This window comes from Larus michahellis, chromosome 3 (assembly GCF_964199755.1).
Source record: "Larus michahellis chromosome 3, bLarMic1.1, whole genome shotgun sequence".
NCBI lineage: Eukaryota > Metazoa > Chordata > Aves > Charadriiformes > Laridae > Larus > Larus michahellis.
In genome coordinates, this window is record NC_133898.1 from 63,401,810 (window position 1) to 63,418,292 (window position 16,483).

At 40.2% G+C, this 16,483-nt stretch overlaps 1 protein-coding gene across 2 annotated transcripts in view; it reads right to left on the bottom strand.

Annotated features, from left to right (window-relative positions):
• NOX3 (NADPH oxidase 3) overlaps positions 1-13,667 on the bottom strand; it is a 53,497-nt gene extending 39,830 nt beyond the window's left edge. The window contains exons 1-4 of one of the 2 annotated variants that reach the window (XM_074580476.1): positions 3,236-3,280; positions 2,471-2,566; positions 2,155-2,265; positions 228-312 (exon numbers count right to left, since the gene is read on the bottom strand). In XM_074580476.1, coding sequence (XP_074436577.1) covers positions 228-312; positions 2,155-2,265; positions 2,471-2,566; positions 3,236-3,280 — 337 coding nt within the window. Of the gene's footprint in view, positions 1-227; positions 313-2,154; positions 2,266-2,470; positions 2,567-3,235; positions 3,281-13,521 lie in introns of those variants that run through there. The other variant, XM_074580475.1, reaches the window with a different exon arrangement.
• Positions 13,668-16,483: the final 2,816 nt, after the last annotated feature.

The window sequence follows — 16,483 nt, forward strand, 5'->3', positions numbered from 1 at the left end:
AATTAAACTATTTATTTTAACAGTCAAACTTTTCTCAAGGAAAAAAGGTTACAAGTGGTTAATCAGATGGGACTCCTACTCCTATTTAAAGCCGCAGTCACCAAATGATTGCACTAAAATAGCACGTCTCAGAGCTGATGGGGATTACAGCATTAGACAGAATGACTGTGAAATTCAAAACAGTTCAAAGGCAAAGAAGAAAAAATGAAAATAAAAATAAAGCTTACTTGCATTTACAGCTATTCCACAGGCAACCATCTTGTGAAATGCGATGCTTTTGTCAAGCTGTCTCCTCAGTGCTCCTCCACAGCACTTGGTGAAAAACCAGACCTTGTTTTACATCATTCCTATTACTATTTACAGCTCGCATTTTGGAGAGGAGAAGAGAGGCATTCAATACATTTAAAAATGGAATGTTGAAGGAATTCAGTGCAAGTTGTGGGTTAGCCTTAACGTTGGGGTTCAGGTAACTGTTTTTGGCGTAGTGACCCTCCAGGGTTTCTTATGCTATTCAGCCTATGTGGGGGCTCAAAACCAGGTTTGGTAAAACTCTGCTACATTTAGCTGTGATTTGTGAGTGTTTTTTCTGGGCTGGTGATTAACTGATTTGCTGGTATAAGGACACCAGGCTGGGCCACTGCCGCTTCGCAAGCTTAGGTTCAGCTGCATGAACACAGCTGAACCTCTGGCAAGGCCAGCTTGCAATGAAAACATTTTCGCAGCTTCCATGAAATGCGCACCCCAGGAGGGGGAGGCTGTCTAGACCTCAGGTGGCTGCACGCTTATGTGTTACTGAGCCGTCTCCCCATTATTGGAAGCGCTGGACGGTGGTGCGCTGACGGCCAGCTGGGCGCCTCTGCCTGCTGGGAGCCAGCCTGGGGCCATCAGCCAAAGCTAACACACTCTGCTGGAGCCTGGACAGCCCTCGCGGACCTAATTCAGTCTCCGAACGGTGTTTTGGGTGTCTGGATTGCTTGCTTGACCTGGCAGAGTGCCATGCCAAAGATCCTGGCATTTCTCCACGTTGTTTCCCAGCTAATAAATCTTCCAAAACTCTGGAACACCGTGGGGTACAATGCTAAGACACAGCACCTCCTCGGAGAGTCACTGGATCCAGCCCTGTGCTGATCGTGCTGGAGCCGGTCAAGTTGCTTTGTACCACGCTCCTCAAGAGCAGAATATTGTCCAGAAGAGCAAAATATTGATTATCTGTAAGAAGAGTCCCAGTTCTCTGAGTTCTTACTCAGCATCTAAGTGGGCATGCAAATATTTTATGTTAATTCACAAACTGATTCAGAAATCCAACACAACTTCTTTTTTTTTTTTTTTTTTTCTTAAATGCTCAGGTCCTGGACTCAAAAATTATAAACCAGTGTTGATTCCCAGCCTAAAGACTGCTGGAAATTCAACTCAAACTCTGAAGGAAAAAAACAGGCAGAACTGAAATAAGAACCAGCTTACAATAAAATGAATTAGTATTACGACTTCTAAATTCCTGTTGTTCTTGGAGTCATGAAGTGATCAGTGATTTTTTACCCAAACATGTGGTATTGGAATTGCTCTGACTGTAATAATTCACTGCGAGTTGAAGCTATAGCTAGTAGAGCTAAAGCTTTAAATACTTCCTATGCGTGATGCTGAGGTTAATGTAAATGCCTCTGAGCAGATGACCACTCCATTCCAAAAACACATGTTTACAAGAAAGGAAGACCTGAATGGTGGCCACTCACACAGAAGGTTTTAAACGTGTTCCTTATTGTCTTTGTGACACTTTTATCTATCTGTACATTTTCTCTCTCCAATTTTCACTTTGCAGCTACACAGAATACACATGATGGATATGTATTTTCTCCATTTGGCCAAGTTGCATTATTACGTCCGCTTTTTGTAGCTCCTCACTTTTCACTTCATGACACCATGCTATGCAGCGGCTGCCAAAATCAGTGTTGCATTCAGAGCACTGCATTAAACAAGCCATTTGTTTCCCTTCAGTCATGAATAACGACAATTTAAATGTTAATAACTAAGCAATAGTGTACAGACTTCTCTATCAAAAATTAAAATTCCTTGGAAAATGTTTGATATGGATAATACTGCTAAACTATGGAAATAAAAAAGGGAGGATAATATGGCTATTGGAGAAATGGTACTTACAATGCTTGCTCCTCTTAAGAATGAAATAAGGTTTCTACTGACTGGTAACAGGATTAGCATGCAGTTAAAATTAAGGCACGTTGCAGAAGCTCTTGCCCAAGCCAGGGTTGACTGTGCATATAATAGTATAAAGAAATTAAATTACAAGCTTGGTATAGGAAAAGCAAAAGAAAGAAAAGACTATATTAACATAAAACTCTCATATGGGAAAATTACTGTTGAAGCATCAAGAATATTATTACGGAGGATGTAAATAAAATCAGACTATGCATACATTCTTCTTGTGGAGCTCTTTAACAATCAAACTCGTACTTACTCCCAGCATAATGCGTGTATAAATGTAAGCATCTTCGTCTTCGTACCAGTGGAAGGTATCAATAAACAAATAGAAATTCAGTCCCAACCACACCAGCTACAAAGCAGACAGGTTACAGTTTAGTGATACTTACAGTATTTTTTAATGCGTCTAAAAGTGGTTATGGTTATAGTTTTAAAAGTGTCTGAGAGATACTTCAAAATCAGTGTGCAATGCAATTCTTGATTACAGATGATAGAAATCACAAATGACTGCTGGAATGAGGCTATCTTTTAGCAAATGCAGGATTACAGTCCTATCCCCATATCCCCAGCAGAGGTTATAGATGACATTTACTGTGTGATGGTAAACTTGATCTTAAACACAGGGCTCAGCCTGGTCTCTAAAAAGGCAATAAAAGCTAAAATTAAAGAATTCCAGTAATGGAGGGAGTTAGGAGCTGAGGAAATTCCTTTCTCTGCCCCCCGTACTCAATTCAACAAAGCCTCTGAAAATAGTTCAGAATATAATTTCAATTACAATTGCAAACCCCCGTTCCCTTTATCTGAGGACTAAAGTACACGGACTTAAAAATAATTAAAAATAAAACAGTAAGACTTTAGATTGTTTTTAAGACTAGTTATAAAAAGGCTGCTGAATATTTTATAGCAAGTTTTACATTAAGCTTGAGAGTATTACTGTAAGCAAACCATAAAATGTCTTTTAAACAAGCTTAAAATATTTATATATATCCAATTAGATTTTTTTAATGCTAAAAATACTCACTAATAACAGCACTGAGAGTTTTTCATTCAAAATCCAGCATCCCATCCTGAGTGCCTCTCCCTATGCTAGCAGCAGCTGACTCTTGCCTTCCAGTGTAACCCGAGTTCTCCGTCCATTCCTCAGGCTTTTCTACTAACTCCTTTTGTCTTTAGATTTTAATAAGCACCTAGTGGGAGCAGGAGCTCTCTCTAGGAATTTTCTAATTAAGGACTCCCTGACAAGAACAGATCACCCAAATGACATGTCTCATGACCTGTGTAAATAAAACGCTGGTCACTGCCCAGTCCTTTCTCTCTCCAGAGTTATTTCTCAGCAAATGAGAGATGCTGTCATTAAATTGTCCTCTTGTACTAGCATGTATTTGGGTGGGTTTTTTTGTTTTGTCTTCGCAGTTTGAACGGAGTTCAACATTTCTTTATGATTCGTTTTTTAATTTAGTAGCAAAAGGGGGCATCCCTTACGTGTGCATAAAACAGGAGCATTGCTAAAAGATCTTGGCAGTGGCAGTCACTCAGTCAGAAACAGGAAACTCTCAGAATAAAGGATGCCCCTGTAACATTCATCTGGATTTATTGTGCATATAGATTATGGCAATGTTGATGTGCACGATAGTTTTTCATTCGTTTGGCTGCAGTCAGAAAATAAGCAGTTGCTTTCTCTTTCTCCTATTCACATTGGTCGGTGTAAGGACACGCATCCTACTTCCTTCCCTCCCCACTAGGAGGGGAGAACTAACAATTAATGTCATAGAATCATAGAATGGTTCGCGTTGGAAGGGACCTTAAAGATCACCTAGTTCCAACCCCCCTGCCATGGGCAGGGACACCTCCCACTAGACCAGGCTGCTCAAAGCCCCATCCAGCCTGGCCTTGAACACTTCCAGGGACGGGGCCTCCACAACTTCTCTGGGCAACCTGTTCCAGTGTCTCACCAGCCTCACAGTAAAGAATTTCTTCCTAATAGCCAAAGTCCTCCTGGGCTTCTCTGTCAAGCCTCACAAACAACAGCTGCCTTCACCCATGACCTATGAGGTGAGGAGAGGATGCCTATTTCAGAGGTCTGAGCACAGAGGCGTCAGGAAAAAACATGTCCCTTCCTCATGCACGTGACTTGAGCAGCCTGGAAGGTGCTGTGGCTCTCCATGTGCTCCAGACCCTGCTCCCACAATTTGTCCGCAAAGCGACATTACTTTGGCAGGACTTGAGGTACTCAGGAAAAGTAAGCCTCTTCCGAATACAATCCGCAAACACTGTCCAGTGCTAGAGTTTACCCTTTTTTCTTTTTTTTTTGTGGGGGGGATTTGTTTTTATTTATAAAACCAGATGTTCCTGTTCCTCCAGGTTTGTCCTGAGGAACATTCGGCATACTTCCTTCTCCTTGGAGGTTTACTACTGCAAGGATCTAACAAGCCACCTGCAAAAATGATTCAGCAGGATTCAGTACCTCTCAGCAAGATCAAAACCTTTTGACAGGTCAGTGTAACAGAGAATGCTGTCTGTTCAAGACTTTTTTTTAGTAGGTGGTTATTAAAGCAGCCAGCACCATGATTATATTCAACAAGAAGAACACACTTTCAGATTTGCCTTTACTAAGAGAGAATAATTTATTGACTTTTCTGCACTTCTCCAGAGGGAAATCCCTTCCCCTTGGCCTCCCTTACTTTGTGGAACTGGCAACAGTATGGGTAAGGAAGAGATTGCTTTGAAACATGGTCAGGTCCACTGCAGGAAGGTCTTCCTGGCCAACCAGGTCTGAGCTCCTCTTTCGTCCTGTCCTGGTGAGCACTCTGCATTTACCCTTGTCTCCCCTTGCTGGAAGCTGTGCAAACTCTGCCTGTAGTAATCTTGTTCCTTCTCCAGTAAAACCATTTTCTTAAGGTCTTCCTGACTCGACTCCAAAGGAGACCTTTCTGTGACAAAACAGCTTAGAATTTCTTAAAATTGAAATGCTGTTAAGCTCAGCTACTTTTTAAACCAGTGCTAATGACCATTAATATGAGTTAGCAGAAATGGAAGTGTGGTTACGAATACTCTGAATACAAGCATTTACAAGGGATTTATTTTGAGCTTTATTTTTCTTGGATGATAAAATCAAGAATTATTTATTAAAAAACTTTATTACAAGCAGTAATTGGCCACTGTCCATTATGTGACTTGATCTAGGCTATTCCCACAACCACCCTCTTTATAGTAGCTTTGATATTGCAGGAGCTAACAAGATAGCGAGTATTGCTGTTTTTTTTTTTTTTCAGAGAGGTCAAAAGAAGAAGAAATAAGGGAGAAGGGAAAAAGAATGTGCAGAGGGTGAGGAGAAATACTGGTAAGGTCAGATGCCAATTTTAACTACTTAAAAAAAGGGGAGGGGGGAGAAAACTCACTATCTGGATTAGCTGCACTTCAAAGGAAAATGCTGCACTGCGATGTTCTGCTTTGAAGTTCAGCCGATCCAGACAGCAATTTTCTAAAATGAGTCAAAACTGGCATCTGAAATAGATTTTTTTTTTCAGAGTACAGCAGATTCATATGCTGGTTTAGGCTCCAAAATTTGTCTGGATCAGCAGCTGTACTTCAAAGCAGCACATCTCAGTATAGCATTTGACTTTGAAGTGCATGTGGTCCAGATGCCAGTCCTCTTAAAGGAGCCGATGAATCAACTGCACTTTATTTTTTGTCTTTTGAAACAACTATGTTTTTTCTCATGTATAACAGTAATGTGTGTGGTCTCCAGTATGGTATCTATCAATAAAAACACAAAGCTAACACAAAAGCTCTTTATTGCTTCATTTTCTACAAAGGAACTGGTCATCATTATTTTATTATACTGATTTGCAGTGATCTCAGCCAATTTCTAGCACAAACTATTCAGTCAAGACTCAGGAAAGGACATTTTATTGATTAAAGAGCTAACTGTATTCCTTTTTGTTATTGTTTTATCATTATCGTGAGCTTCAACTGTCCTAAAAAGGATATGGAAAAAGGATGAAAAGGGATTTGTTCTAGCAGTTTGGGAAAAAGCAGTGATGGGTATGTGCTGAGTTCCCATGCAAGAGCCAGGCAACTCTGTCATTAGCTTAAAAGGTCAGTTTTTGCATGGGAAGAGGTTTATGAGGTGCTGAATTCTTCCGTGTAAGTATCTCAGCATTAATGTCAATGTTTATATCAATTACTGCTACAGATCTCAATCGCAGTTAGTTCTATTCTATTTGACAGCAACCTCTATCTGAGGTTGTTAGTAATTTTTTTAGAGTATTTGCAACAGTGCTTAACCTTTACAAGGCAAATTAATTATTAGCATGAGACTGTATATATATACATACATATATGTCGTTTTGCTGGGCTATCCTAATTTTACTATTAGGTATGCATGCCTTGTTTCTCAAAGGCAAAGTCATTTCAGTTGACTCCGAACTCTGCCCTAGCCCGCTCACGGTTTTTCTGTGTGCTTGACTTTATGTCTGTTAGGAACCTGGAGGAACTCGGTAAGCTTCACTATGCTACATATAGAGATGGATGTAGGCAAACATGTGATTCAGAGGATCGGGGTGCTTTAATTGTGCAGACCATCTAGCAGCCATTTAATTGCTGACTATATCAGAGTGTACGCTTTGTATTAGACCGTACAAAATGGTGGCGCTGCTGTGTTCTCTAATTTTTACATTATTTCTACAAAATGTTTCCCAATAATGTTTAAGAAATGAGAGGCAGATATGTCTCTGTTGAATGGATGAAGAAGCTGAATAATATATTTGATAAACCATTCAACTTTTGTGGAGGGAGAGGCTGATGAAGCTGCTAGAGTGCAAACCTTTTCCTTTTCTTCTCTTTTCTTCTTTTAAAGACAATTCTGAAGGAACAGAGGCCAAGGTGCAGCTTTAGTTTTCTTCAGTGCTCTGATTCTAGCTTTGTAAAAGAAACTTATTGAATTTCTATAAACAGTGTCTGAGTGACTAGTAGCAGAAAAACAGGGATATAATTTTTAGAGATTTTCTTCTAGTGCTTTTTTTATTTATTTAACTACCTCATTAATGTTAATGGATTTTTTTTTATTAACTGTACTAACATTATGTATGAGGGAACTGTTTTACAATTTGAGAACATTCAAAAAATCCCTAAAGCTCTAAAAGACTAATGTAATATCAGCCTTGTCAGTGCCAAAGATTCAAGAATCATCAGATTGTTCTAAAATTTATGAAATTTAAAAAAAAAAAAAAAGAGTGTGCAGTTTGGGGGAGAGTGCTGACTCAGTACTGAGACTTCAAGGGCATCTGGCCTCTCATTTGCAGCTTTTTTACAGTAACAATGTATTTGTTTTTTAATAAAATATTAAAAATCTTGGCCCCAGAAGTCGGCTTGAACAACAAAAAAAATCATTCAGTTATCAAAACACTTGTGACGCAGCTGGCAGTATTAGCAATGGTAGAGCAAGTATTGACTTGTTCTCCTCTGTTTATTGTCTGTTCCCTGTAGCAGGGCTCCAAGACCTTCTTAATTTCTGAAACTTGTTTTTTTGGACAACAAATGAAAGATATTCACATTTTTATACACATACTGTGTCCAAAAACTTGGCCATTGGTCACAAGGCACAAAGTGGAGAGAAAGACTTCTGTCTCTATCCAGAAAAGCAGAATAAAGTTTCAAAACCCCTTTATAAAGAAGAGAAGTCTTTTGGTTATAGGTCCAGCTCCTCTTGAACTCCACAAACGAGTGCAATAAAACAGACACAGTGCAAAAAACCGGTTCCTTTCCCTACGTTAGAAGACCTGATACTGCTGTCTGGCATATCTCAACTGATGAGCAGTGCCAGGATCCGGAATCGCAGCGTACACAAGCGATACCTACAGGAGGCAAGAAAAAATGTCAAAAGGGCAGCAAAACACAAAGGGTCTGGGACCAAAATCAAAAGTCACATTGGAGCCTTAAAGGGAGATTATCACTGAGCAGTGTGGGAACAACTGTTTCTGCCTGAAGCAGAGCTTGGCACCCTGTTTGCAGCGGGCAACCCCAAATCTGACTCTTTCCACAAGCCAGCAGAAAGGTTTATCAAAGAGAAACCTAAGAGCTCTAGCTTGAGAGATAATCAGTTCCCAGCCAAACAATATTAATATTTGAATCCAAATCTTTTCTCTCTCAAGGGACTCCTTTATTACCATGCTCACACTGTAATCAAAATATATTCAGGAGCGATTTCAGACGTTCAAGAGCTATTTGTTTCAGCAAGTGCCAAAATCTCCCAGCTCTTGACTGTGCATCTCCAGAAATAGAGTATCCTACCTTCCTAATTACATGTGCAAAATGCTGGTTTTCCCACATGAGCTGTTTTCCAGCTTAATAAGACAAGACAACCCCTCAAAGCAGCTGAAATCTTGTACAAATAGATGTGTCCACAGGTTACCCAGATGGATTTTCCTTTTAGCTGTTTTGTAGGTAGCAAGCCATGGAAAAGAGCTTAAAGATAAGCTGAGAAATGGGAAAAACAAGGAGCAGGAGGAAAAAGGGATGATGGTAGCATCCATGACGTTTCCTCTATGTTGCCAGACCTGAAAAATTCCATAATAGATGAGATTAGATCTCATCTCAAAAACAGAATAGATTTTTCATCTGGCCCTGTCTCACGTGTTCCTTATATGGCACAAGCAAGTTGTGCATCAGCTGGCCTCCCTCCAGCTCTTCATCTCCTGTACCAGGTGCCACTACTAAGTCCACTGAGCTGCAATCTGTGACACTTTTTTGCAAGACTGTGCTCACCGGATGCCCCTTATGGGAACAGGCTCTGACAGTCTGGGTATAACCCACAATAAGGGAGAAGGGAGGTGCCAGGTGAGGTGACGGAGGGGGAAGATGGCTGCCAGCTGGCTTTTCACCTCTTCCAGAGCCAGGGCACCACCGACACAAGGGAGAAAGAATCGAAAGACCCCCAATATGGGTTGTTCAGGTTCCCTATCAGCACAAAACCAATTCTTCTACACTACTGCACATACATAATCCTGTCCATGCGCTCCAGGGCTGACCAGATCAGGGACGGGACCTGGTGACAGAGGACATGTCAAAGCTGAAGTACCCAATCCCTTTTTCACCTCTTTACTGGTAAGACTGACCTTCAGTTATCCCAGGCTCCTGGGGCAATTGGGAAAGTCTCGAGCAAGAAAGATGTACCCTTGGTGGAGGAGGATCAAGTTAGGGAACATTTAAACAAACTGGACATACACAAATCCATGGGACCTGATGGCACACACCCCTGAGTGCTTACCTGGCTGGTGTCACTGCAAGGCCACTCCCGATCCTTTAAAAGCTCAGGGCACTTGTGGGAGCCCCCTGAGGACTAGAAGAAAGCAAGTGTCACTCCTGTTTTCAAGAAGGGTGAGAAGGAGGATCTGGGGAACCTGATGTGGTCAGTCTCAGCTCGATCCCTGGGAAGGTGGTGGACCAAATCTTCCTGGAAGTGATTTCCAGGTGTTTGAAGGACAAGAAGGTGATTTGGAGCAGTCATCATGGCTTCATGAAGAGGAAATTGTGGTTAACCAACCTGATAGCCTTCTATGGTGAGATGATGGGTTTAGTGTTGAGCAGGTGGGAAAAATGAGCTAACAGAAATCCAGTAAGTTCAACAAGGTGAAATGCCAAGTACGGCATCTGGGAAGGAATAACCCCCTACACCAGTACAATCTGGGGGCTGATGGCTGGAAAACAGCTCTACAGAGAAGACCCTGGGGTTCATGGGGGACAACAAGCTAGCCATGAGCCACCAATGCACCCTCATGGCAAAGAAGGCCAACAGCCTCCTGGTCTGCATTAGGAAAGCACATTGTCGTCAGGTCAAGGGATGTGATCCTTCACTTCTGTTCAGTGCAGGTGAGACACCTCTGGAGTCTTGGGTCCAGTGCTGGGCTACCCAGCATACAAAGAATAGGTACTTACTGGAATGAGTCCAGTCAGGGCCACAAAGACAATTAAGGGACTGGAGCATCTTTCGTGAGAGAACAAGCTGAGAGAGTTGGAACTGTTCAGCCTTGAGAGAGCAGACTCAAGGGTATCTTATCAATGTGTATAAGTACCTGATGGGAAGGTCCAAAGAAGATGGAGCCAAACTTTTCCAGTGATGCCCAGTGACAGGACCAGAGACAAAGAGCACAAACTGAAACACAGGAGGTTCTATCTGAACATCAGGAAACACTTTCTTACTATGAGGGTGACCAAGCACTGGCACAGGTTGCCCGAAGAGCATATGGAGTCTCCCTCCTTGGAGGTACTCAAAACCCATCTGGACACAGTCCCGAGTAGCCTAGTATAGGTGACCCAGCTCTGAGCAGGGAGGTTGGACTGGGCGATCTCCAGAGTTCCTTCCCAGCCTCAGCCATTTTGTGATATCTGTGATTTCCACTTAGTGAATGGGCCATTCTGAAGTTTCTTACCCTAGACTATGAGCATACTTAATTTAACTAAATTAATTTGTCTTTTGTTAAAATTTTCATGAAGAAGTTATTAGTCTGATTTTATTTCTGGCTCTCATTCAGAACTTTGTGATCTCATTAGCAGTCTGTTTTTATGAGGATGAAATATTTTTGAGCGCTAGATTGAATATTGCCAATGGAATATTTTATAGCAAGTTTGGTTGATGCAGTTTTAAATTCTGTCACTGGATGCACCAAAAACAATGATAAGAAGGAAACCTAGGTATTTAGGTGACTTCATATACCCTTAAAATGAGTAGCAATGACATGAATAGACTTTCATTGAATTATTATAAGGACTTGCATATAGGGATGTGTTTAAGACTGTGCGTCGCAAATCATTTTTCCAAAAACACATCACCATGCAAATGCCTCATTTGCATAGTAGTAAAATTACCAGAGTTGATAAAACTGTATCTGAATGTTTTTCAGTGAATGATTTCTCCTCGTTTAGACTTTACATTCCTTCCCAAATTCATTCCGAGATTATTATTAAATCCTATTCCATATTGAATTAAAAATGAAATACAGTTTGCCCAGCACAGGAGCATTAAAGGGTCACTCCTATGTAGTCCTTGGTGTCAGTAATCATGTGCACAGGCAGGAAGAGTAGCAATATGTACAACCTTTCCATCTGGCTATTCACAACTGCGCACAAGAACAGAGGTCAAGAGCTAAGAGTTCACCTAGTAGAAAGCATTTTCTAGCACGTTCAAAGTGGAAATTGTATTTTAAAGTAATTACAGGCCATCATTTTTAACACTGCAGCATAGCAATATATAAAAGCATAAGCTGTAAGTGTTCTGGACTCATTTCTCTGCCACTAAAATGTTATTTGCTTCCATTACCTTAAATTCAAATAAGCCGATGGCACTGTCTATAAAGTATCTCTCTGCTGTGAGAACAAGCCATGAAGAGGCATAGGCAGGGGGGAGAATAAAGATCAAATACACCAAGAAGTGTTGAAGAAACAATGAATAAAGACAAAGTGGGAGGATGACAGACCTTTAAACAGTATTTTCATAGTCTAAGCAGTAGTACTCTTGTGAGCAAAGGTTTCCAAGTGATGCCTGATTATGTCTGTTTCTCCTTTCAACATTTTCTTCCCACATCTTTATCCCTTCCCCTAAACTTTTTCTAAAAGCCCTGTAAGGTTTAGCAACTAAAAATAATCCGTCCTATGTCAGACTTGTCCAACATCTCATGACAATAGCATGCATAGATAAAAGTCTTTTACTTACAATTTCTGACTCATTTGATTTTACATGCAGTGGACAAAGCAGTGAAGTTTTAGGACATCGGATGCATCCCAGAGGGCCAAGTGGTTGCATGTATTTAATGCATCTTGTGATTTGGTCCTCGAAATTGAAATTAAATTTTAACTGGTTCCTTTCTAGTAAGACCTTGAGTTCATTTATTCTCACGTGTAGTGGAGTAGTTCCCGATCAATGGGCGTCTGAGTCTAAGCATGGAGAAGAAAACAGCAGACGAGCTCATGCTCCTTTCTCACCTCTCCTCTCCTTTGGGCAAGGCGCGGGGACTTTTTCCTCCTCTCCCCACCATGGTCTCCTGCCACGGTGCTTTCTTGAGAAAGCAACACAAGCAGCACAGCCAGCTCCCATCTCGTCCAGCCAAGCAGTGACCAGCAATGTCCCTGCTGACCCGTCACCGCCACAAGAACCACCCCATTGCCCTGGCCCTGTGGCCTTATCCCAGCCATGCCAGTTCTCCACGGGCATCACCCCTCACCAGGGCTCTGGGACGTCAGCTTTTACATCAGTTTGCTCTAAATTTAGATTAACGTTGCCAGTGTTTCAAGGCTTTGAGATGCTTGCAATTTCTGTGGAGCTGTAAATTTACCTTCCTGTAAGTATGAACATAAAAGGTAACTGCAAGGACGGGGTGATTATAGTATTTAATGTATGCCTGTTTATATTGTAGTTACAACTTAAGCTAATGAATTCAATTTTGTTAAAGGTTTTCCCAATGTAGTGCTTTAAACCAGAAGAGATTAAAGTCGGTTTATATTCAAATATTGCTCATTTCAGATCTCGTAAAAGTTCTAACAACTGCCTATGGTCTGAGAAGAAATTAAAAGACACTTAAAGGACTATCAGTAAAATGCTATTAATTTAAAAGTTGAGCAACATTTTTAAAATTTATTTTTTAGGAATAAAACCTTGAGGGAAGCCTCTTTACAAATCATGTTAATTTTTAAATTGCTTTAACAGAAATTCATTTAAAGTGTTCTGTGTCATTTACTTTGATGGTCAATTGATAGTATTTACATTATATGCATTATATTATATAATTATATAATTATACAATTATATAATTTTATTATATAATAATGTATTTTTCATTCAAGAAGTACACAGATTTTTTGGTAGCTCTTGCCATACTTAAAGTACTGTTCAAACATTTCTATTTAATTTTTACATCAAACTCTGTTAGATGAAGATAAGTTATTATAAAAAGAAAAATCAGAAGGGCAGATTAAGTGACTTGCAAAAGAATCACAACAACTGTTAACAGGTTGTGTCTCATAAGCAGTTCACAAGACCTTTACTATTTTTTTTGTTTTGAAAAAAGCTGAAATATTCTTCATATATGAGAACATTAAAACTGCACTATTAATTGTTATTATAGTGGAGAAAATGATAATGTGTGATCAGTAGACCCAAGTGTTTTTACTGTGATTTGATAGATTACTTGAGAGAATGGTAGCGAGAAACAAAAAGGAACAAGAGATTTATTGCTTAATTCATTATTTGTCTTCTAAAATCTTTATCCCCCCCCAAATTATTAATACTTGCTGAATGGGAAGCTGCTGCCATACCTTGTGAGACCTGCTCCAGCATCCCTCTCCTGACATTACGGCCGATGCTGGCTTGGGTGCCTGGGGCAGGGACTGCTGCGTAGGGAGCAGCTCCGTCCCCTGCCCAGCCTGCGAGAAGATGCACCAGGCACCCTTGCACGCTGGTTCATCCCACATCCTTAGCCATTTCAAACAAAATGGACTCTGAATGCTAAACTGTATGTTTAAGAATAAAATTGTATGCGCAGGTTGACGCTTTGTTTCCTGGCAAGCAGTGACTTCAGAAAGGTTCATGGTTTTGAGCAGAAAACTGACTCATTCTGAATTCCTGTTACAGTGAGTTGGCTGAGCGAGACAATGGCTATGTGGTTGTGGGAGTGCTGAGTAGGAGTAGGAATATGACATGCTTTATAGCATTGGTAAAATCAATATAAGAAAATGCATCCAGAGCTGGTAGTCAAAAACGATGTAGAAAAATTGGTGGAGAAAAATTGATAGAGAAGATGGCTGCAAAGATCAGGGCTGAAGATAATGCCGTCCTTTGAAAAACTTTTGCACGCAGTCAGTCCCAAATATTTTTCACCCCTTGCCCAGGAACAGCGTTCAAGAATCTCAGCTTCCAGCTGACAAATAAATAAACAACATCCTAGACCTTGTTGTTGTGGTGACAGCCTTGAAAATATAAATCAAGTGTAAACTGATCTAGTGATGCTTTCCAGACCTTAAAGACATCACGGTATGATTGCTGAGGAACATGAAGTGTCCTACACATATGAATGAACTATTAACCCAAACCTACAAATGACAGCCTGTGGTACATTGAAAGCTGAAACGGCATGGACAGTATGAAATAAATGTAACATCAGACACACCATATAAATCATGGTGTGCGCAACAGTATGCACTGTTGTATTTAATCAAATAAAAGAATCCTTAAAAATAAATATTTGCTGCCATAAAATTTTCACTGCAGTTCCAAAAAATGTAAGGAGCTTGCCTCAGACCGTGCTCCCAAGACAGATAAATCAGGGCTGCGGAAAGTGAGCAAATCTTCCATCAAAGCTGGCCTAACTTTAGCAACATCATAAAGAGTGACAAGCTGTAGACTGAGCCTGTCAGAAAATGGGTGTATTTATTAAAACATGTAATCTATCCCTGAATTTAGGTGCTGCACTAGATTGGTGTAGATTGAATGAGATGGGGCAGAAGTGCCTACAAGAGAAAAGCAATGATGAGGCTAGCTAATTAAAGTTCTAAGGGAACAGATTTTGACTTACACTATCCCATAATTTGCTTTTCCTTTAATGACTTGCCTCTGTCTCCTATACATGTAAATTACACTGTCTGAACATCCACTGAATGCCAATTTGTGCAATTTTTTTCTACTTCCATTCTCTTTCATCCAATTTCTGATCTTCAAAGACATTAGAAAATTTGTTGATATTCAATTTTCCATCAGAGAATACTATTTGGTCCAATACGTACTGGTCAAAATTATGATAGTAAATTTGGCAATATCTGTTTACACTGGTATTTTATACTCAAAACACGTTAAACTAAAAATTTATATTTTTGGAATTGTCAGTTTTTATTTTTCTCTTTGAAAAGAAAAATTATCGGGCATTATGTTAAAATAGTAAAGCCCAGCTGCTTATATTTTATATAATTCAAGTAGTTTAACTGTCCTGAGCAGTTTTGGAGATGAGTGGCATTAAACCTGTTTCCTCACCCAATTTTGAATACAAAACATTTCACAATCTGCGTTTTTCATTGATAGAAAATTCTTTTTCCGAATAACAGTGCTCCTTATGTCCAAAGAATAACTGATCATTTGATACGTTTGATAAATGTGATGCATCTCACTAAAACTGTGTGGCACCTATGGTCATATGCCTGATAAAGATTCCATAATGGTGACTATGTGTTTGCTTATTACTTTTGGCTTTTGCCCAAGACGTTTACAAATACTTTGATTTTTTTTTTTTTTTGTTCTTATCTGAAGAGTAGGAGGTTATGCATGCAGGAAGTCAAGATAGGAGGTTATTTGTGCCCGATGTTGATTACTTTCCTATTGATATTGAACAGGTCTTAGAATTTCTGCCTAAAATTTTCTTTCTTCTGAAAACCTCTATAATTTTCCAAGCATTTGTTAGATTCAGTGTGAGTATATTTTAGCTGAATACATACTGAAATTGCTACAAAATGATGGTGTTTTATGGAGACGGGCTGAGCGTGTGCGGTTTTGTACCTTGTCTACTCTTTGCCCAAAGGACAGTGAAGGATGTGGATCTGACCTCACCCTGACCTGATCAATGATCAACTTGGGACAATGATTTAAGGAACTTGTCTATACAGTTTAGGAGTTAAGGCTGATATTAAGAAATTTTCAATGTATTAACTTGAACATAAAGCCAGATTTTTGTGCTGGGGAATTACAAGCTGAACAGTACACCCTGGATTTGTGGAAGACAGCCTAAGGGCTATTTGTCTGCATAGGTCCTGTATGAGCCGAAATGTCATTGTGAGAGGAGGAACTCAATATATACAAATTTTCTTTAACCCCCTACTTACCTGTCACCTACCTGCTGGAGGAGGATGGGGGATGGAGTCAGACTGCAGGGGAAGCGGGCTGTGCACTGGCACAGGAAAGGTGTGTATGTAAATGAGGGGCACATGGAGTTTCATTTTTTAATGGAATTTTTTTGACTCTTGCTCTTTGGACAGAGAGGATTGCCTTAGATTCAAAATTGCCCTGTGTTTGGGCAAAATACTAAGCTGATAGGCTTAAAGTTGTTGTGCAAATGAATACCACTAACTGCTGGAAGATACCCATGAGCTGGAAGATCTCCATCAAGCCTTAGGCAAAGCTGGGTACAACTCATTGGCTCCCTGCAATGGAAGGAGGTGCGTTTGCATCTAGTGTAAAGAAAGGTGCCTCAAAGGGACTGGACTGAAAAACAGGACTAAATGCAATAATTTTTAA